Below are 23,925 nucleotides of genomic sequence, written 5' to 3'. Positions count from 1 at the left end.
TCTCAGTTTTTCCATTCCTTCTCTCAGCAGGGTAATTTTGAATGTCTGTTGCATGCCTGGGCCTTGTATGGAGTGTAGTGAATAAACAGTCACTGTTCTCCTGAGGTTCGTAATCTACAGTTTTTTCGTTGAGTCCTATAAGTAAGAAATATGCAAGAAGAGGAGATAGAAGAGGATTGGTGGGAAAGGAGAGATTTTATGTGTGTGTTTGATGAGGGATCTGATAAACGCAAGGGATGAGCTGTATCATTTCCTGGGGAGAGAACTTTCTAGACCCATGCAATAGCCTTTGTACAAGCTCTGCAAGAGGAGCGTGTTTGAGATGCCAAAGTATCTGGAGCTGAATGAATGAAAGGAGGAACAGTGAGGAGATGAAGGTCAAAGAATATGAGGCCAGGGTCTTCTACGCCATGGCAAACCACGTAGGAATCAGAGATGGGAGGGATTGGGGAGTTCTGAGCAGAGATGGGCCAGGCAATCACTTCTGATGTAGGTCTGTGTGTGGGAACCCACCCGAAACTTAATTCCTGACTGTTCTTTAGGTTTTAGAACTTTCATCTAGTCTACTTGTAAGGGAGATGGACTTGTTACCATGTGTGAGTTAGATGCATTGGGCTTTAGGTGCAAATCATAAATACTAGATTTTTGTTCTGAATGAACAAAATGGTATCCTATCATCCTCAGAAGACATTGCAAAGAATGTTTCTAGATAAGAGCACATTTTCACCAGGTGTGTCTAGCTGTATATACATACACAGACATTCCCTCCCCCACCACACTGTACGTTCATGCTGTTGTATTAAATGTAGTCAATCACTGCTAAACCTACAAACAACAAAATTTAAAAAGGTGAGGTAAGAGTATAGAAATTCCAGTCTTTTTTTTTTCTCCTTGTACCTTATTCAGTCTCCCTGAGGATTTTTCCTGCCTCTGAATTTACAGAATGGTCTAGAGCCCTGAGAAACTAGTTCCGTCTATTATAACACTTTTTAATTGACTTCTTTAAAAAAAAAGTGGCACAGGTTTCTAGCAAGGTTTACACTGCACTAAAATATTATATATTATATAATGGAAAGTAGGTTTTACTTCTCCTTAGACCTGCGCCCCAGAGCCAACTACTTTTGACAGTTTTTGCATGTTTTTCCTGAAATAGTCTCCATATGTTCAAGTATACACACACACACACACACACATATATATATATATATATATATATATATATATATATATATATATATATATATATTTCTTCTCTCTTTACAGAGATTGGACCACAATAAACAGACCTGCACTTTGCTCTTTCCATATAGCTATGTCTTAGACATCATATGTTCCCTTTTTTATTCTGAGTGCATAAATTATTGTACTCAGTTAGTAGCATTTAGATGTTTCCAGTCTTTTTCAGTTATAAAATGTTCTTCTGAACATCTTTGTACATGTGCATTTCCAAATTTAATTACCACCCAAATTTGATTGCCTGTTTGCATTCCCACCAACAACATGAAATGCCTATGTTTTTCCAGTTTAACTGATACTGTCAGTCATATATATATATTTTTTTTGGCTTTCATTTGTGCTAATCTGACAGTAAGCCAGTATTTTAACGTGCCTTTTTCATGTTTACAAGTCATTGTATCTCTTGATTTTTCTCCATGTTTACAGTTTATAATCTGTGACTGATTTTCTAGGAACTTGTTGGCCATTAATTTCAAAATATTTCAGTGTTTACTAAGTACACTGCTTTTTCATCTTTTCTAAATAATTTTTCGCATGCTTGCAGTTGTCGCCTCTTTTCATTAATAGTCTTTTGCTTTTGTTCATGCTAATATTTTTTCCTCTGTACATATTTTAAATTGTATAGTCAGGTTTATAATCCATTTCCTTTTAAGACTTCTGGGTTTTGTGTTGATACAGGACAGGATGGTCTTGTTTTCTACAAGATAATTATATTTTATCTGTTATAATCTTCAAATGGAAGGTGAGGATGATTTTTTACCTTACTGATTTTTCAGGTTACATTTCAATATAAATACTTTAGGACCTAGTACCCAGAATCCTTGAGCCTTTATTTAAAATACTGTTTCTTAATCTTCATGCAGTCACCTGAAGGATGCTTAATATTTGCTTTTCCCAAATGCCAGTCCCTACTCCTGTGTGTGGAAAAGTACTCACACAGAGCCTTCAGTTCTAAACAGGCCGGCAGCTTTGGGTGCATTCAGGAAAAAAAAGCTTCAGAAAGCTCATATGGCGTTTTCTCTGTCTCAAAGACAGATATTAAGAATGCTTAGTAGAAGCCCCTGTTTTTTGTTTATTTATTTATTTTTAATTCTTGAGGTCCTTTATGGAAAAATCACCAAGGTATTGCTTTAAATCTGAGTCCATTAACTGTTTTACAGGTGGTTAATTAGTGAGTATACTTGATCATATGGGGGGGGGCAGGAAGGACTAATGATTTGCAGCTCCAGCCCTAGACCATTTATAGCAGGTATGTGCTCTCTCTAGTGTGTCTTATCATCCTAGAGATAGCCCTGCACAGTGAACTCCTTAAGTTGTATGATGGGCCTTGGCTCTGCTTAGTTAGCCACTTTGGCGTAGTAGTATATAGATAATTGCCATGGAGGCAGGAGGAAATGTTTGGGGAGTGTATAAACCCTGCAGTTGTGTTATTGCTGCAGTTCTGATCTATGGAGGTCATCTCTCCTAGTCAGCTGGGCTTCAGAAAATTGCCTTTTTTTTTTTTTTTATCATGTCCTCTTAGTCAGCAGTGCATAGTCAATAGATCCTGCCGTGATCGGCCACATGCTGCCTTCTGGTGCTTTTATTCTGTGCTCCTTCCCTCACTAGGTCATGATGAGGGGAAGATACTCTGGAACAGGGAATTAGGACATTGGTTCCCATTTGAAGATTTGGCTTTGACTTCTTCGTGAGTGGATAAAACCCACTGTCTCGGGATCTCAGTTTCTTTACTTTACTGGTTTTTTGCATAGTCGAACTGGGGTAGTGGGGGTGTGAGAGGATTCAGCAGAGACAAAGAGGAGCAGAACAGGCAGATCCACTGAAATACACTGCTAAGGGGAGCAGTGGGCGAGACAGAAGAGGTCAGCTGCAACATTTGTGGGTCACCTACCTCCCTGGCTAGGGATCGATAGTGATGATACTTAAGTGATGATACTTAGGTGATAGTGCTGAAACTTAACCCCTAGTCTACCAGGGAGGTCACTGCGTCTCATCTGTTTGTGTGTATGTGTGTGTACTTTTCTCACTGTCCTTCCAGTTCTGGAAAGAGTATAGTTTCTCTCACTTCTAGTTCTTGTCCTTGAGACAAGTGAATGATACACTTGATCCATCTGGATGTTATAATATGTGATTTTTTGTTTCTCTGTCTCTGAGATAGGAGGGCATGAATGCCATCTTATATATTCTTCTCTTCCTAGCACCTAGCAGTTTGGTAGAAGATGTTCAATAAATATTTTCCCAGAAGGTAATTCTTTTTTGGTAGGGTTGCAGAAACAGGAGGAATTCCAGGCTGCTCTGCTAAGGTCACCTCTTTTATTTTTCTTCCATGCAGAGCTCATAGACAAAAACATTACTGGGAATTATCTGGGTTTTCTTATATCTTGCATTTATTTATGTGGCATTTTTAATTCTTTCAAGTGCTGTCATCTGTATAATCAGTTACATTGCACCTGCCTTTCTGGGTCCTGTAGAGTATGTCTGTTGAATTTTAAAGAATAGAGATAAAGTTGCTATACCCAGAGGGTTATGTTGTGTCAGAATAACAGATTGCACTGGCATCCTGTTTGCTGGCAGATTTTTGTCTGATGATTTCTTTGTCACCCACAAAACCCTCAGGGTTAAAATAGAAGGCCACTCTTCATAAAAAAAAAAAAAAAGCCATTATTCCAGTAAGAGAGAAGTGTTTATTATAACTTATATTTTAGATGTGACCTTGGGAGTTATTTAAACCAAATTAACAATCTAATTCACAAAAGAAGTGCCTAGGAGTGTGGGATATAATAAAACCTTAGGAATTCAGGTATGAGTTTGGTAAGGCTTATCACTCTGGTAAATAATCATTGGTAACAATCCTATGTCATCAGCAGTTTATTGTTAATTAGAACAGGTTGAATTTTCACCTTAAAGTTGCCATTAAACTCTATAGTCATCAAAATATATTTCCTTCAAAAATATACTTGCCATTACATAGGTGAATGGATTGAAAATATATGTGTTTATTGAACTAGTTGTTACTCCATTAGATAGCTACAGCATGACTTTGGTTCTTAAACTAGAATCTCTACTAAGCTCTGTGCTTCTCTGACATGGACAGCCTTAGCTGGAAAAATAGTATAGAAAAGAACTGTCATAATCAGATGTATTACAAAAAAAGATGATGGTGGTGGTGATGGTGACAGTGATGATGACAATTCAGCTGCTGCTACCTATGAACGATACTAACATCTTTAGGAGTGAGTTCTAGAATACCATAAACAAAGCTTGCAAGACTTCTTTTGAGACACCCTGCCCCACCCAAGTAAGTTTCCCAGATGAATTACTTACTCAGAAGGCTATATCCTTTCTACTATCAAAAGTGCAATCAGTGATTATTAATCTTCGTACAACACCTAGCATCTCACTGCCCAAGGGATCTTTGTTGAATTTAATAACACCTTAAATTATGTTTTAAATACTTCTAGGGTCATATCCTGTTGGTTTTTATGACAGCCTTCAAAGGTCATCAGAGTATTGCTCTGGTTTTACAGGTGCAGGAAACCAAAGCCTAGAATGAATGCAAGCCTTTATTTATGGACATACTAAAATGAGGAAAAGCGCTGCTCTTGGCCTTGAGTTTTCTACCAACTCAGTGCTTCTTAAATCTATTTTTAGTTGATTTTATTGAGCATTTATGGTTTCTTTCTCCAGCTACAGAACAACAAAATATACCTATACACACACACACAAACCTTTGTGTACATATTAGGGCTTCTCAGACTCACAAAGTCTTTGAAGCCCAAGTGGAGAATCTTTGTTATACCAATTGCTTGTCTGCAAGCCTTTGAGTTGTGATTAACTTGGGGGGCAAACTGATTCACTGTCAAGAAACAAGAGGAATCAAACCTCATGCTTCTTTTTCCTCCCTTGGTATTTTCCCCCATTACCTCATGCTGGTTTTGAAGTGGTGACTAATAAATGAAATAACAGGAATAACCCTGTAAACATAGAGCGTCCAATAAATTGCAAACAGATCTGTAAGTGACAGGAGAAACCTGGGCCATGCATTTTCAAGTGTGGTTTGTGTTCATATAGGAGTAAGTAAACCTGCTGGAATCTCACTAAGTCATTAGGTGCCAGCTGTTTAGTTTAATCTGATCATTAACAAAAATATAGCTGTCCTCAATGGTGTGTTTGTTAAACACTGATATCAGTGAAATAAATGTTGTGCCTGTGGCATATATTCTTGCAAATGCTTCTTATATATGGTTGCTGGTTTAATTCTAATGGCAGAAATATCAGTGGGATTTATATCTGTCTTCCTGAGATAGGTGGAAAGAATGGATTTAATTCTTTCAGAGTAGAGACCACATTTTTTGATTTTGTTCTACATTGAGGAAGAACCATGGTGATTTGAAGACACTCATCTGCAGGGTTTCTCTTAAATTATGGTAGCTGGTGAAGGTTTATGAGATATGTGAGGTTTTACAAAATTTCTGATTTTGAGGGTAGTTGAAAAAGCCCTTGGATATTTCGGCCATGCACATTCCTTTAAAAATAATTCAATAATTGCTGTGTTTGCTTCATTCCAGCATCAAAGAAGGGCATAAAGAAGGACTTGCCTTTCTTACCAAATCGCGGTTTTGCAGACCCTTACAAGTTCGCATATGTTCGTGAAAAACATTTTCCAAGAAATTGGCAGCCCTGTGCTTGGTGGCTGATGCCAGCTTCTTCCTTGGGCCAATTCAACAGCGAGGAGAGGAGGGAAACGCCTTGTGTTAGTGGCTGAATTCCTCTGACAAGCTTTCACATTGCCCCTCCTCTTATTAATATTTTTTTTGATGTGAGCTTGTAAAACAGAGGATTGGCTGTTAATCTCTAAGATCTCAAGGGCTTTTGGCAGTAGCCCATAATTGATGTGCTCACATGGCTGTTGTCTGACTACTAATGATTAGACAGCAGTATTATCTACCAGCTACATCGGGGTTGCTTATAAATCATACTTGATAAACTGCAGTTTCATTTCTTCAAAGAGTCCATACATGTCTACATACTTTGATAGAACTGCCAGAGGCATTTCATGATTCTATGACAGCTTAGATTAGGTTTATTTTTCATTTCTGTTTGACAAAATATTAGACTTCCTACCACATGTGAAGGAGAATTTTTTGTTCCTCTAACAAGGCATTTGGAGAATGATAGGCAAAGACAGATTACCTGCTCTGAATGGGAAGACATCCAGGTTGGGGGTGGCAGGTCGTATTTTTGTCTTTGCCACTCACTCAGAAAGGAATGGAGACGGGGTGTGCCTCTTTGAAAGAGAGAAGGCGTTCTCAGAATGTGCACCCCGATTGTGACATGGTGGGGGTAGGCATCTAAACTTGTGAGCTCGCACTCACTGTTAAGTCATACTGACTGCTCAACTCATGTGACCAAGGTGTGACCGCACTTCCTAGAAGGGCCAGAGACAGGAAGGTTTTACAAAAGGAAGAGGTTAACAGCCTCAGAAGTCCCATCTCTTGCCTTCTTCACGCCCGCAGGGAGACACTTAACTGGTCACAGACACACCCAGGGGCCTCAGTGGCCCAGAACCCTGGTCCTGCACTGGTGAAGCTGGGAGGCACGTTGCATGCACGTGGTGGGATTTCATTGGGACCCTGCGCTGAGTCTTGGGCTTTTATCCTACTGTGAACTCCTGTTTTCTTGAGCTAACTGACTTCATGAATGAAAATTAAAAAAAAAAAAAAAAAAGCGAGAGAACAAAAATGCTAAATAATTTCTAATGTCATTTTACTGCTCTCTACTGTCCTTTTCAATATCCTTGGGCTGTGATCTTCCAGAGTCCTCCAAGTCTTTTTTGCTGTCAGTTAATCTTCATGTTATTTTTGAGATCAAATGTTAGATTGGAAAGCAGTAGGTATATATTAACTGTTGTTAAGGAATGCAGGTTTTTGGACTAATCAAAAATCACATTGCTTTTAGGAGAGCTTTATGTTCTTTTAAAATGAGTGAGAGGTTAAACATTTTATCAAAATGTACTACTTCTATTCAGAGAAAACTTATGCAACAACCATAAGGATTTTTAGGAATAAATTATGATTTACAGAGAATTACAGCCACTCCAGAATAGAAGACTACAGGAGAATAACGCATTCCAAACTATGGATTCGAGTTTTCCTTTCTCGATTTCAATCCTGCAAAAGAAAAGACAACACAAGTGTTTCAGAATTAGTATTAAAGATGTTTAAAATTGTTGGTCAAAACAAATATGTGATACAAGTACTATTTGGGTAACATTTGGTATTTTACATACTCTAAGCTGTATTGTTTTATGTAGTTTCTTTCTCCTGTCCTTACTCCTAGGTGCCAGATTTATTCCTTAAGGCGTGGGCAGCTTTTGTCTTAGTAAATGTTAGGGCTTTAATTAAAATTGGCACGGTAGCTAAGGAATAAGTGTTTATTGATAAGTACTGCCACTGAAGAATAAAGGAACTTAACTAAGCTGCTCATCTTAAAAGGGTTTGTGATTGAAGGAAATATTCCATTTTTTCCCCATTAAGGGAAACAATTTAAATGTAAGTTGTTTTGGTTATGGTTGTTAGATTTTAATGCACTGTGGGAAAATAATCATGATTATTTTAGGGAAGATAGTCTTTCAGTGATGTAAATGGATGCTTCATTTAGCTTTGATACCTAGAGCAAGTCTATGACATTAAAATTTCTAATGTAGCTGTAAAATATGAAAAAAAATCTATTAAAAGGTACTGAGTATGGTTGATTATATAAAGTGTGTGTCCATGGGTAAGGACTGGATGGTAATATTAAAATAATAAAAGTAATTGGAATGTTTTAAAAGATGTTTTCCCCATCCTCAAGCCATGTTTTCTTTTAAAAAGATTAGTACGTGTGTGTGTGTGTGTGTATAAACATAACATGGTATGTGTTATCACTGTGGCAAAAATAAGTATATGTTCTTTCCTTTAAAAAGATACCAGTTCTTGACTGATGATTTAAGTCATGATTCAAATTAGCTCAATTTAATGTAGCTTAGACTAGTGCTAACACTATTCGCAGGTGTCTGTCAGCTAACTGCAAATTGATGTAATATTAAGGGAGACCATAGCAAAAATATACATTTTTATAATGAAATGCTTCATCATCTATAAACTGTGTTTATGGTTTCATATTAGAATGTGGAATATGTCCCCCACCATCTTTTTTTTTTTTTTTTTTTTTTTAGCTTTTTTTTGAAGGGCAACTTCATATGAAGCTTTCTTTCACTGGTTAGTAAATCTTATTCGTTCGTTAGGAAATCTTAAATAGGTTATATAGTACATCCAATTTAAAAGTCATGACCACCCATTTATTTTGGAGAGTTGATCTCTTTCAGGTCTGTGTAACTAAGATTTAGGGCAGATATTTGGTAGGTATGAGAGTGGATGAATTATACCTAAGATTAGTCTTAATAATATACTATAGCCATCTGAAATCTGCTTTGAAATAAGATTCATGATAAAATTAAGTATTCTAGCAACAGAGGCTGAGGAAGTGTGACTCTTAACTCCCTAACCTAACCTCTCCCCACCCCCACTAGCCCCATTTGAGTAAATAACAAAAATGGATCAGTGTCTGTGCTACTATAAATATATGACCTCGATTTTTATTTACATTTGTGCATATTTTATTCATTTTTTCATATATAATATAATATATAACAGTTGTGCATTTTTCCATCTCAGTTGCAACCCCCTAGGGTTTCCCATCACCAGATCACCCCTGTGCCATCACCATAGTCCAGTGCATTTCCCTCCCCCCCACTGTTTTGATCCCATTCCCCACTCCACCCCCACAAAATGTCTCTGGTATAGAGCTGTTCATCATTATCATTATTTTCTAGCCAGTTTCATTATATTCCTGCTAAGAGAAACCATCTGGTATTTTTCTTTTCTTTCTGGCTTATTTCACTAAGCATGATCTTTTCCAGCTCCATCCAAGTTGCTGCAAAAGACCTGTGTTTCTCTTTTTTGCTTGTTGAGTAATATTCCATTGTGTATATGTACCACATCTTTTTAATCCAGTCATCCATTTTTGGGCATTTGGGCTGTTTCCATGTTTTTCCAATTGTAAATAAAGCAGCAATAAACATGGGGGTGCAGCTATCTTTTTGAATCAATGTTTTTGTGTCTTTTGGGTAGATACCTAGGAGTGGGATTGCTGGCTCATATGGAAGCTCCATGTTTAGATTTTATTATTTTTTAAAAAAGATTTATTTATTTATGTATACAGAACTGGGGTACCGGCCAGAGGTGCAGGGCAGTGAGAGAATTCACCAGAGACAGTGACGAGCAGAACAGGCAGACTGACGAAGTACACTGCTGAGGGGAGCAGCAGGCGGGTCAGGAGAGGTCTGCTGTGCCATGTGGGTCAGTTCTGGGGCTGGGCATCGAACTTGCATTGAAGTGGCTGCCGTTAGCTTGCAGTGCTGTGTCCTGACCTGTTGCACCCCCAGGGAAGACCCATTTGTGCATACTTTAGAGACCATTTTGACAGTTTATTTTGCTTCTTGCAGGACCCTTATGAAAAAGCTAAGACAGCCATTCTTTTTTTTAAGATTTATTTGTGCATACAGAACTGGGGTACTGGGGTACAGGCCAGAGGCTCAGGGGCAGCGAGAGGCTTCACCGGAGACAGAGTGGGGAGCAGAACAGGCAGATCGACGAAGTGTACTGCTGAGGGGAGCAGCGGGCGGTTCAGGAGAGGTCTGCCTCGCCATGTCTGTCACCTCCGGGGCAGGCGGGAATTGAACTCATGCGGAAGCGGCTTTAGCTTCTTAGTGTTGCGCTTCACTTAGTGTTGCGCTTCAACCTGCTGCACCACCCGGAAGGGCCAAGACAAGCATTCTTAATCCCATTTTAGGGGGACTGACATTAGAAGATCCCGTTTTTTTTTCTCTGGCTAGGATTTCTTCCAGGACACTTGCTTTGGGAAGAGGGAACAATAATCTTTGTTTTTCATAATAAAATCTTATTACGTACCTGATTCTATGTAACCGCAAATGTTCAATTACAGTGCCATCCCCAGATATTTTGAAGTTTTCCAAGTTTCATTCCATTTGGAAACTACTTATTGATTTTAGATAACACAGTAACAGTAAACAGATAAACAGTAGTCTGTTTGTCATGTGTTGGCTTAGCCTGTGACCGAGGAAACAAGGCCTGTGAACTCGAGCTGTTGAGGTTGGTGGAGCAGTGCATGCTGGTGAAGGGGGTCACAGCTAACATTCGTTGAGCTCTTCTGTGGCAGGGCTTTAGCTTAGTAAGGATTGTCTCATTTAATGTTTCCTTTACATTCAGTTCAAGCTCACAATATTGTGATCTCCACTTTAGAGGTAAGGAAATGAGGCTCAGAAAAGTTAAGTTCAAAATGTATGTAAATGATTCAGCTCTGAGATTGAACTCTGAGACTGAATTGAGCAAACTCAATTGAATCCTGAGACTCAGAGACTGTAGTACTCTGATTGGTTACATACTCTGAGCTCAATATGGGGCAATTGGCATGAGACATTGACCTTTCTGTCATTATTCTCTGTAGAGGTAGCCTCTGGGAGTGACCAACTTAGTTTCCCATCCCTGATTAGGCTTCAAGGTGAAGGTCCTTCAGGTTCCTGGGAACAATAATTGTTTCATCTAATTCATTTTTGTGGAGGTTAAGATAAAATAACCTGGTTTTTATCTTACTTTATCTTATTTCAGGTAATATGGGTTCAGAGTTAGTGGTTGCCATTTTAAACATCATTGTAAAAATTGAAAATCTACACAAAAATTGGCAATAGGTCATAATCGGCCCACAGACCTTTCAACTAGACCTGGAGGAAGAGAAGCCCCAAGCAATGTTGGCTGGCTGTGATACAGGGCAACCCCGATACAAAATGGGTTGCCTTATTGTTTGGGTCTGTGCGCCTAAAGGGGCTTATAATAAGTTTCAGCCACGGGCACACAAAAAGCTAATACGGGATTTATTTACAAAAGAAGGGGAATTGAAAAAAATAACTGAGGGAGAAAGAGAATGAGATAAATAGGTGAATGTGTCCTACCATTTCCGCTGAGCTGGATCCCCAATAGCATGCTGAAAGCTGGTGAAAACGAGACCCCCCCACCCCCAAAGTGGGGGGTCTGGTCATATATCAAACCTGGCTGCTTAACTCCACCCTCATGTCCCCACAATCCTCCCTTTGGTAATGATGACATTACGGGATTTGTAGTTCTTGGTGTCTTGGATCTCTTTGGTCTTGGATGTGGTCATAAAACTTACCTGTGGAGTCTCTTCAGGACATCCTTTCCCCCCAACAGCTGGAAAGGGAAGGTATTCATATTGGGAGACATGGAGGGAATAGAAACATAGGGACTGAGGGAGTATACATTTTTAGCTGTATCAGTAAGAGAGACCCAATGGAGAGAGTTCATTTCTGTCTAGGGTTCTTTCTGGGAGCAGCTGGAGCAGGTGGGAGTGGTTTGGAAGTGCATAGAAGGACATCCATCGGCTTTGTGACACGACCTCCTAAATTGAACACCAGTTTCTCTGCTTGCCTGCCAGGGACACAGCCCCACCACAGCCACCACCTTTTTATCTGCATTATGACCCACAACAGTGGCTTCCTAAGTTTCACGCCCTCTCTTCCCTCCTCCACACAGCTTCCTGTAGTGCTTTCTACCAAACAATCTGATGTTCCCACAGCCCTGCTTAAAATCCTCAGGGTTGTAGCTTTGCAGTAAGCCCCCCACTGCTTAGCCTGACCTGGGTCTTTTGTGAACTTCCCGATTTACTCTCCTCCCTGGTCCCTTCAGCTCTCTGCCCCCTAACTAAATATTGGTGTCAGGAATGGCTCAGCTCTGCCTGTAACTTCCATTCCTGCCCCAGGCCCAGGATGCCATTTCTTTAACATCCCCTCACGCACACCCAGCCCCTCCCCTTGGCACTCCCACAATGCCCTAGGCCCAACTGACCCACTCAGTTCTGACCACAGTCTGGTCTGCAGCACTGCAGTCTGGTCTCCTCTGTAGCTCAGGGCTCCTGCAGTAGTGCTTGGCACATTAGTGGCACCAGGCAAAAATGTGTTGGGTGAGGGAATGGCCTGCTCAACTGTGAGGCAGGTTTGAGCAGCAACCTTTACAAAGTCTAGGGTAAGGAGTCACACGCATCTCCCTTAGTTCCCTTGACTTGATATTTGGTATCAGGAGCTCTGCACGAGGAGTTGACATGGTAGACTTCATCGTATGTACTTTAACGCCATAGTGAGATGGCATGCATCTTTTTGTTAAAAATACTGCATGCTAATATTCATGTCTCGCAGAAGGCTTTAGAATGAACCATGATCTCTGCCTCCCTGCAGGTTCTTATATGCATAAAATATTCGGACATGGAGTAAGAAAGGGTTAGGAGGCAGGAGCTCCCTCTGTTCTCTGAAGGGGAAACAGCCTTTTAGGCCAGTGAACAGCTCTTATGTGTGGCTGTTAAGACGAAACTTTCACAGGTTTCCGTTGTGATACAGAAGTTGATAGCCCCCCAGTGGGGTCACCTGTGCCCTCTTGGTTTTGTTCCCAAACAATAGAGAGAACACATCTTCGGACTCTAGTTTCTTCAGTTCACAAAGTCAAATGAGAGACACACTCATTTGCTTTTGCCTTTTGGATAAAGCTTAATGTGAATGAATGAATGAGTATCCTAGGTGTCTTTGGAGGTGGGGGTGTGTGAAGGGCCATTGGAACCATGCGATTCTCTGCGATCACTCTATTTTAATAAACCATGCAGAACCTGACTGAGTGGCTGGATTCAATATGAAGTTACTCTGAACTTGCATTCATTTCCTAGAATGGATGCTTATTGTGGACCAGCATTTGGAAAGTGTGATGAGAACAGGGACACAGTGTTGGTGCTGGATTTTCATGAGTGATGTTTAGATTTTTCATGGAGGGAGGTGAATGGTCTCACTTGTGCTCTGTGGCTGACCACCCCAGGCTCGGAAAGGCCGACGCCACCTCAGTTCCTGAAATATGACGTGACTCAGGCACCTCCTGTGAATCCATTGGTTATGACCAGCACCTGTTGTGTTTATCATCCAGACGTCTAAAGTTTTAGTAGAAATGACTCCTCTTGGGTGTTTTGAAGTGATATTCCCTAGTTTACAGCTGAGAAAAGAATCACTCTGAGTTAAGAGAAATAGGAGGCAAGTGATTTCTCCCAACACAGCTTTTCTTTCCCTTTTGTTTTCCGCGTTTTCCGCGTTCTTCCTGTGACCAGCAAGATGAGGGTGGGAAGGTTCCAACCTTACCTTATCTCAACCTCATTTCGAGAAGAAATTCGGGCTGTGAACAGACAGGTCAGGTAGATACTCACTGCTCTGCTCTTTTGAGGTTGATTGGTTAGCTAATGTAGGTGCTTCCTTGTGAAGCAAAGTCCAGAGTCAAAAACCCAGATTTTTATTACTGAGCTTTTAAAAAGTTAACCCTTAAGAAAATGGGAACCAGATTTAATAAATGGAAATGGGATTTGTGTGGAACTTTTCAGGAATTCAGCTTTGCAAAGAGGAAATGGAGCTTGGAAAAGACCACTCGGGCAGACTCGGGTACCTTTTTGGTGGTCTCATTTTATTTTATTGTTGAGGTGACGTAGGTTTACAACACTGTCATCATTTAGAGAAATCTGTTCTCTACATCATTGCCCCCACTTCCCAGGGGGGCATCCTTCACCATGGACTTTTGGGTCCCCTCCCATGTTCATTTCTCTGTGGCTCCTTTTGTGTTTTGAGGGTCTTTGGAAGTAGGTAGGATTCAGGGAAATCAGAGAACCCTTAAGAATGAGACAGAAAAACCCTGATGGTTTACTGCTACTGTTTGAAGCCGGTCCAGCACTCTAGAGGTGTGTATTATGTCAGTGACACTTTGGAAATGACTGAGTATCTGCTGGCTTAGCATTAGGACAGGTTTTTGTTTGTTTTTTTCCAAAGAACACAAATGAGGCCCAAAGCAGGCGCTAACTGATGTGACCTGGTGGAGCCTCAAGGCCAGAGTCCCAGTGTCCCCTTCACCGCCTGCCTGTGAAGTCATTGGGCTCTGGATCTCTGTGCCATGGAGGGCCTTCTAGCTTGGTTTGGCTTTCAAAACACCTCCAAATTTAAGATTTTGGATTGAGTGCATTAATTACACTCTTTACTTACTTGGTATCTTCTGTTTTGACTTGAAAAATAGAGACTGAAGTTAAATCGTTGCTGTTGTTGGAAGATTATTTTACACACATTGGTGACCTCTGTGTGCTTTTTCTTTACTCACATTGGTGTTTATTTTACACACATTGGTGACCTCTGTGTGCTTTTTCTTTACTCACATTGGTGTTTATTTTACACACATTGGTGACCCTGCACACAGGGTCACTTCTGGACTGATGCCCTGACAGCGACCTGCTCCACGCCAGCCATGCCGAATTGCCCTTGGCTCCATGGCTGGGTTCCGGCTGGTTCCCGGCTAGAGATGCAAGCACCTGTTTGGGCCTCGCTGATATAGGGGCCAGAGTCCTGGCTGGTCAGTGGCTCAACCTTTGAAAGCACTTCAACAGTTTAACCTCTGGCCTTTCCTTTGGTCGGGCAGTCAGGCAAATCGCGGGGTTCACACCGGGGAATGAGAACATGAAAATCGCAGTGTAATTCCCAGTCACTGGACATAGATGGCTTTTGCAATGCGGTGATTTCAGATAACAAAACCATGCCTGAGATTTGGTTTCGGTGAATTTTTTTTTTTTGAGTGAGGTCTGTGGAGGTATCGCAGGCTGCACCTTTCGAACAATGCACAATAAAAAGGTGATTCAGGTGTGTGGCATCTTAGCAAGCAGCAAAGGGTCAGAGATCGCCTTGGACGGAAGGTTTCTTTCTGTCTTTTGTTCTGCTTTGAATTTAGGGATTTGCCTTTGTTAGACCAAAGCAGGTTCAGGCTCTGGGTCTCTACCACCTACCCTTAAGTGACTTCACAGTTACTTCCCCAGGTTTCCTCTTTTTTCACCTGTGAAGTCCTTGCCTTCCCAGTCGTGGTGTGAGGATTGAGTGAGAGGACATCCAGTATAACCCTTCTGTGCTCTTCTGTGAAAACATAGCTACTGGTTTTTTTCCTGGAAAGCCTGTGGATTTTGAGCTCAGCCCATAAGATGCCCAAGATCTTCATTGTCTCCCTAAAATGTGGATGTTGTGAGAGTTGAAAGAGATAGAATTTGTCTCCTTCTTGGTCCACAGTAGGTTATTTATGAGAATTTGCTTGCATTGAGCTCAGAGAGCTGCAAAGATCATGGTTCGAGATGGAAAAGTGTCCACCTCATCCAGGAAAGACAGACTGAGGAATGAGTGAATACAGTTATCCCGGTTTGTCTATTAGTGGTAAGATTCATCCTTGAGGGTTCTTTTGGGAGAAAAGATCAATGCTCAAATAAAACCTTTTTTTTTTTTTAAACCTTCCTTTGCTTTGCGAATGAAGCAGTGATGTCTGGTGGAAGAGGCGACTGCAGTGCAAAGTAAGAGATAGCAGCGGTGGTCACTGTTAAAGATTTCCCTACATTTACTGCAGTCCGTCTAATGCTGTTCAAAATACAGGTGACTGTGGGTAATCTCATAAAACAGCCAAATGCCAGGATATTGAGGAAACGTGAACATTAACTAATTGTGTCCCAGCATGCTCTGGTAAAATGTAGCAATATTGACTGTGAACCCCTTTCCACTCGGGTTGTTGGTGATCTGAGAATCCCAGGACTGAAGGCTTAATAAAGGGATGAGTAGGAGATTTGTGGTAACAGCTGGAAGAAACTGGGGGCCAGCTGTCCTGTCAGGGTTCAGACATGCCCCGAGGTGTGGGAGGGAATCTGTCATGGAGAGTCTCCTGTCTCTCAGCTTTCCCTGCTGCCTCTGCCTGGCAGCACTAGCTGTCCCTTGGCACAGCACCTGTCTGTGTCTTTGTTGGGCCTGAGTGGAGGAAAGTGCCTGTCGAGACTCCAGCCCTGCCCTGGCATCCCTTCCTCATTTGCTGTCAGTTTCCAGCTCCTGGATGGAACCCACCGCTGGCTGACACAGTCAGTACAAGATGATGCAAAGCTGCATTTGCACTAACACTCCAGCTTTGGAGTCTTGCTTGCTCATCAGCACTCAGGAAACCCTTGAAATAAGGTGAACAGAGAAAATATTGCCCAAATCACTCTGCAGATGTTTCTTCCCCAGCCCTCTGATTACACACACTAAGTGCCGCTATCTGTGTAAATAACCTTTTCTTCCCTGCCTCGCTCTACCATCCCTGCTCCCCCACTCCCAGGCTCTTAGGCTCTCTGGAGTGATAAATAGCCAGGCTACTGCTCAGCGTGCACCAACACCTGGGAATAATCATGCAAAAATAACAGTGAGAGACTGCGCGCGTCTGTTCTTGACATTAACTTTCCTCAGTTTGACAGGCTGCCACCACCAGCTGTTAGAGTTATGGGTCTTTTTTTTCCACTGGAGATGACTGCTTTCCTCTTTTGGGCTGTAATAGGTTACATCAGCGGCCCATCAGGATGACAGAAAAGAACTCTGACAAAGGAACTCTTGCAAAGACTGGCCAGTTTCTATTCTGATCTTTTGTTCCAGTCACCAGTGTTCCTAAACTAACAGTTCTCTACTGATTCCCCCCCCCCCCACCTAAATGGAGTATCTGATCATTACAGTTTTAGGCTACTTCCCCTCCAGAAAGATCTTCCTACCAATCATCTCTCTTCAATTACCTTGGGATGTAGTAAGTCTCAGCATTTGGCCTGCCAGGGCCAAATCTCCTATTGAATTCTTTATAGTTCAGGCCTCACGTCTATTTGTAATAATGATAGTGTTGACAGCGGCACTAAGTCCACACTGGTCCCTGAACTTGGGTTATTTATTCAACTCCACACAATAGTCACTTTACAGCCAGGTGTTATTTACATTTTACAGATGCAGCCGCTGGCCCTAGAGAGAGCAGGAGACCAGCCTAAGGTTATGTAGCTAAAGGCAGAGTAGGGAATTCCAGTCCGGAAGCTTGACACCCCGGTAATCACTTCCAGTACCTGCTTTTTTTTGGGGGGGGGGGCGTTTAGGTCACCCCAGGCAGCCCCCTGGATGTGGTCCTACAGTTACAGTTGTACTTTTGCCGCATAAGTATTTGATTCCTGCTGCAGTTCTGCCCATGAAGGCAGGGTCTGGCCCACTGTCATGTTCTGCACAGAGCCTGGCACAAAGCTTGTTTTCGTTATGATTTATTGGGTGGACACGTGATTGAGTTTAGATGCATAAAAATGGACTTTTGGTGTACAGTGAGTGAGAAAGATGCAAGGAAGGATTTGTGGGAGACTTTGTAGATGCGGGGATGTAGATCTGCTGTGAACTGGGGGCGGATAAGGATGACTACAGCCAGATGCTAGTGTGAAAGAGCATGGCTGAGCTGCTTAGGGGTAAGCCCTCTTTCTTACACTTTTAACATACTTTAACCGCACTTGGCCATGCATTTGAAGGGGATTATAGATTTACATTAAATATAGTAGGATATGAAAAGGAACTTTGTAAGGTTGCACACAGGGTTAGGGAACTGTCACATTAGGCCATGGCCCTTTCCCCCTGCTTTTCCAGAGCCAGTGTTCACTGAGCTGGCACTCTGCTGAGCATTCACTTTGCAGGAATTACCTCATTGACTCTTCATCCCATGGTGAGTATTCTTCCTCCCATTTCTTTGACCCTGGCACTGAGCCTTAGGGCAGCACAGAAACTAGTTCAGAACCTCATCCAGCACTCAGCAAGAGTCCACAGGCTAGGATTTGAACCCAACACACCCACAGGCCCACCATGGTCACATCCCACTGCATGCTGTCAGCCCACTGGAGCAGTCCCTGTGGGAACTGTTGCTTACCGTGTCTTAACAAGCTTCCTTGGTTGGAGAAGTTATGATTCAGTCTGTGGTTCAGTGACTTGAGAAATCAGGGTATAGTGGAGCACCTCTTTGTGTTTTTTGTTTGTTTGTTTTTTTAAAGATTTATTTATTTATGAATAAAGAACAAGGGTGCAGGCCAGAGGTGCAGGGCAGTGAAAAGATTCACTAGACAAGGGGGGAGCAGAACAGCAGATTGACAAAGTACACTGCTGAGGGGAACAGTGGGCGAGACAGGAGGGGTCTGCCAGGCCATGTGGGTCACCTCTGGGATGGGCATCAAACTCGAACACGCACCTAAACAGCTGTGGCTTTAAGTGCTGCGCTTTAACCCACTGTGCCACCAGGGAGGGCACAGCTCTTTTGTTTAAGGCAAATATTACTGGGGAAAAAAAAATCCTTAACAATTCTACTTTTCATGTAGATACCTACAGCTTTGTATTATGCATCATGAGCGCACATGAGAACTAAAACCTTTTGGGGGGGGGGGGCTGGGGAGAATCAGTGTCCACTGGGAACATTCACTGATAGAAAGAACCAACCATGCAGATTTATTTCTCTTTTTCCTGCTCTTTTGTCTCCTAGTGTGCTGAACTCTAGCTAAAATATTCCACACGTGGCATTCTGCTCTTTTATACTCACCTGAGCTGCCACTGGAGATAACTTACTACCCTTGCATAAATATAAACCACAATTTTCTCCAGAATGGATAGCTTGGGCTAGGTGATGTTGACCTTGTAGCTTAAACATTCTGTGATTGTTTCTGGGAAAACCTGCGAGTGTGAACTCAGCTGCCTGTATTTTAGGCAGAAGACTGAAAGGAAGGTCATTCCTTTCCATTGAGACCATGAATCCAATTATTATTTTAAGAGCTTGTGGAATTCAGACTTTTCCCAAACATTTTTGTGTTGGTCAGAAATTGAATGCTTTTCAAGGTAGCTTTTCCCAACAAATGAAAGATTGTCGCGAGTGGCTGTAATGTTCCACCCCCGTCTCTTGTTTGGGGTGACCTCTGAAAGAAGGAGGGACTCCCAGTAATGTCACACAGGTGGATTTTGCTCTTGTTCTGCACTCCAAATCCGAAGTCTCTCCTTTTTTTTCTCCTCTTGCTGTTAGTAATGACCCCCAAGCCTGTGGGGTGATGGTTTTGAGCTCCCATGTGATAGTGGAAAAAATAAGAGAGAAATTTACTTGTGTGAGTCCAAGAGTTGAACCATTTTTATAACTGTATCACCTATTGAGTTTATCTGTTGAGTTTAAGGGTTTGAGGTTATCACCACATTGGTGAACTGTTTTTGATTATTTTTGTATTTGTAGTCAGACTCTGTGGGGACCGGAATCTCAAGTCCCCATTGAAAATATCATTGGCTAACTTCTCTGCTGCATTTGGATTGGGTGAGGGAAATAAATAGAATCAACTTGCTTATAGGCCCAGGATACCACATTCTTCCCCCCGAGTTCTTTCATTTCCCCAAATGTAAGTTCTTCACAAGTTTGATCTTTTAAGCTTCATAAATACCCCCAATAATATATATATTGCTGTATGCAAATATCGTCATAAGCAGGGTCATGTTGAAATAGGGATTAAGTTGTAAAGGGATTATTGTAAATATGAGAAAGTCCAAGAATACATGTTCCAGTGAAAGCAAATGAACCACTTTGAGATTAAATGATGCTTCAAGGTCACAAGCTAATTAATTGTCAGAGTTGGGGCCAAAATCTCAGTGTCTACTCACCTTGTCCCTTTAACTTCCTTTAAGTTCACGGGTGCACATTACCCATTGTGTTCTGCTGACCTCAAGCAGAGACTACATGCCCTGTGAGTCTCCCTATCTTTTAAATGGTATTTCATTTTCTTGTTTACTGTACTGAAGCTGTAATTGTTCTTTCAGAATTAATGTTGGCTTTTGATCAAGTGGTTAAGGATTTTTGAGATTAATCGTTCCATTAGTCTTTCCAGCTTCTATGTGTAGCACCACAGAACAAACAATTTACAACTAACTATACAAATTAAAAGGTTGTTGGGAAATGTGAAAAGAAGTGCAATAGGTGGTTGATGATTTTCCATGGTCTTTTTTTTTTTTTTTTAATTCTGGAGATGAGTCTAGTCTCACATCATTTTTTAGTTGTAATAAAAACTACAAGGCAGATTTAGACACCCCACCCCCCAGCCACACACCTTAAATTTCTCTCTCAGAACCCTTTTCTTCATTTGTCAGTTCAGTTCTAAAATAGGAACTATCAGTGTGGACTTTGATTCACATTAAGCTGCATTTACACGAAAGCATAAATCACCAGACCTGGGGTTTGGGGCTATTAAATGCTTCTCTTTCTTGGGCCCTGTGATCAAGAATGCAGAACAATTAAAAAAAAAATGTGGAGCAAAAGAAATTTTATGACAGCTTTGAGAGCAGGAAATTAAGTTTCTTTAACATGCAGATGGAAGAAGGGCTGTTCGAGTGCATCTTGGATCACTCAGGCAAGTGAACGTCAGTTTATCATTTTGGTGAAATGCAAACTGTAGAAATAGTTCCTCCGGTTATATGAACAAGGAGCCCACACAGATGACTGCTTCAGCTGTTTTACTAGGCACTTCCTCATATGACTTATCTTGAAATACATGCTTGGTGTGTGATTTTTTTTTTTAAACAAGAAAAACTATTATTACATTTGTAGCTAAGTGTTGATTTCTTCTGAGAGTTAACTGGGAATATATTAATAGACTGAGGTGGCATTTTAGCAGGACACCTTCTAAGGGTCGGTTTCGTGTACATGGTTTGTTAGTCCAACTGAAGAAACGTACTGGGTGTTGTCCTTTATTTGCAGGTGGCATCATTGTTCAAGATGAAGATGTAGGTCTTTGAGAGTATAGCGTTCATGAGCTTTGTCTGTGCTCTTTCGTGTTTGATAACTTGTCAGCAGGGCCAAAGCTATTTTGTAGCATTCTTAACAGTTATAAAAATGGCCTGAATGAAAGAATGAGTTGATTTGTGGCTTACTTCTTTAGTCCATGCCGAGCCCAGCTTCCTTCTGGCTGGACTCCTAACCTTTTCATGGTGAAGAAGTCCTTTGCTGCTCTCCTCAGGATAGGAGTGCAGAGGAGATAATTGCACCACAAGATCTTGTATTTCTGTTTCCTGGATTTAGAAAGAGGGCTGCTAAGCCTGGTCACACGCCTCAGGGATCTTGACAAATTGAACCAATGAGAGGTCATGCACACTTGAGAAACTTAAGTTCTGTTGATGTTGGGCACACATTTATTTCCCCATTTTATATGAATTCTGCTAAACTTCGCAGAACACTTAATTAGGAACTGATGCTAATACATGCTAATAATACCCAGTTTCTGTGTTTCAATGTGTGTAATCAAGTTTATGTATTTTATATATTCAGCAGAGTAAGTTAATACACTTTAGTGGTGATTTAATTCATTATGGTTTATAATGTACTTTGAAAACAATTTTAGTCCATCTCCTGTGCTTAAATGTCCAATGATGCATATGTGGTGTTTGTTAAGAGTTTCTCTTTGGCAAATGTTGTAATTTTGAAAATAGGATTTTATTCCAAGAGGGAAATAATCTTGATTTTGCCAAGTATATTTCATTCACAGCTACTGGAGCTAATGGCTGTGTCCTTTAGTGAATTTCGAAGGGCATTAAAGCCTTGCCTATAATTCAGGAAGCCTGAGCTCCAGTGCTTACCTTGTTTGGCATGAAAAAATAAAATGCTCATGTCTATTCTACTTTATGCTTTGGCACCAATTAAAACCCTCAAAGCATTTTTATAATTGCAAATGGAATTTGGAATGGTGATGTACTCTAGAAGTGATGTAAACAGATTGCATTGAAAAGCGCTCACAGAATGCAGCATGACTGTAGTAAGCCTGTCTGTCTTTCAGGTTGATCCCCTGTTTACAGTACCAGCACCACCACCGCCGATTTCCAGCAGTCTCACGCCTCAGATTCTACCCTCCTACTTTTCCCCATCTTCATCCAATATTGCAGCACCGGTTGAACAGCTTTTGGTTCGGACTCGTTCTGTGGGTGTCAATACATGTGAAGTTGGCGTAGTGACAGAGCCAGAGTGTCTTGGGCCCTGTGAACCCGGGACCAGTGTGAATTTGGAAGGGATCGTGTGGCATGAAACAGAAGAAGGTAAATACAATTTATTTTTTCTATTTCCCCATGTTGTCATCCTATGATGTATTTATGTCCCCATGAAAGGGGAATATGTTGTTGATCTTCAGAAAGGAAAGAAGCGTGGTTTTTATGCATTCTGCATTTTTGTTGACTCAAGAACCATGTTTGACCTTTTTGTTTATGGTTGCTTTGACGTTGAGGCTCCATCACGTGTCCCTAAAAGTGGTTCTCTGCTATCATGCTAACCCAGAAGGCCTATGAGAAGCAGGGTGAGGGTTATCTTTTTCCCAAAGAGCCATCATGTAAATTAGGAAGGCAGAGAAATTTTCATGGTTTCCCAGCTTCCATATATATATGTCTTGAAGTGATTGTTTCTGTATTGTTGAGACTTCAGTTTACTTTAGTTTTGAACTTGAGCAAATAGTCTTACTTTTTTTTTTTTTAAAGAGTTATTTATTTATGCACACACAAAGCCAGAGGTGCAGGGGGTAAGAGAGGAGTTCACCAGAGACCGAGAAGGGAGCAAAACAGGCAGATCTGCTGAAATACACTGCATCAGATGAGATAGGAGAGGTCTGCTGTGCCATGTAGGTCACTTCCCTGACTGTGGATCAAACTCATGCTGCAGTGGCTGCAGATAACTTCATAGTACTGAGACTTAACCCCTTGCTCTACCAAGGAGGTTCCCTGTTCTTGTATTTCACAAGGGCCAGTACCATGGTGTGGCTGTGTGTGGTCGGTGCTCAGAGCTAATGAAGCCAAGGTCAAATGCCCGAGCCCCTCCGAGCCACTCACTTCTCTTTGTGGCCCTTGGAGATCACGCACCTTCGCGGTGCCTCAGCAGACCGTCTGGCAAGTGCAGTCCTTGCAACCCATTAGTCGGGAAGAAGAGCTCAGGATCGATCTGTCATTGCTATTGGAAATACGAAGCAAAGCTTAGACCTTATCAATAGAGGACCCAAACCCTGGTTGGTCCATTCTCATGACTCATGATCCTCAGGTAGTGTTTCAGATGGCAGCGTCACTAATTGTGCTCAACATAATTACAAACTCATTGTCCCCTGGAGTAACAATAGATAGAGTAGAATAAAGGAAAATGAAGAAAATGGGGAAGTCTTTCCCCTCTAGTTTAGCTTGGTAAAGGACAAAGTAGATGCCAGTTGCTGACACCATGGGCATTTTGGAGAGAGAAGACAGGGCAAGGGTGAGCGTAAGTGACAAGCAGGCTCTGAGATGTAAAATCAACCTTCACACAGAGGCTAACCCAAAACTGCACCTCAGGAGAAAGTGATTATGCAAAAGAAGGTGAATGGATGGGAAAGAGAAACACATTGGAGTCATTGGCAGCAAACAGGTAACTGAGAGAAAACATTTAGGGTAGTGACAGACTAGGGAGCGAAAAGAGAGAATAGAAATGAAGGATGAAAACCAGGTGACAGGTATAAATAGAATTGCTAGAAAGTAGGAAACAGCTCAAGCTGTTTCAAGATAGAAAAGCAGAAATTCTTTGAAAAATCTTTGAATTCTGCATATTGTATTAAATATACTCTTGTAGGATATATTTTACAAGATTGGAAAAAAACTTGTGTTGATAACATCAGTAAGAAAAAATGGCAGCAAGA

The 23,925-nt window shown here is 41.4% G+C and overlaps 1 protein-coding gene across 3 annotated transcripts in view; it reads left to right on the top strand.

Annotated features, from left to right (window-relative positions):
* Positions 1 to 23,925, top strand: part of ZNF608 (zinc finger protein 608) — a 101,122-nt gene that overhangs the window by 24,279 nt on the left and 52,918 nt on the right. For all 3 annotated transcript variants that reach the window (XM_004686669.1, XM_004686670.1, XM_012728023.1), the window contains one exon: positions 22,063 to 22,318. In XM_004686669.1, coding sequence (XP_004686726.1) covers positions 22,063 to 22,318 — 256 coding nt within the window. The remainder of the gene's footprint in view (positions 1 to 22,062; positions 22,319 to 23,925) is intronic.

The sequence above is a fragment of the Condylura cristata genome, unplaced genomic scaffold, assembly GCF_000260355.1.
Source record: "Condylura cristata isolate star-nosed mole 26May11 unplaced genomic scaffold, ConCri1.0 scaffold00021, whole genome shotgun sequence".
NCBI classification, from domain to species: Eukaryota; Metazoa; Chordata; class Mammalia; order Eulipotyphla; family Talpidae; genus Condylura; species Condylura cristata.
This window is presented reverse-complemented; position numbering and strand designations above follow the sequence as displayed.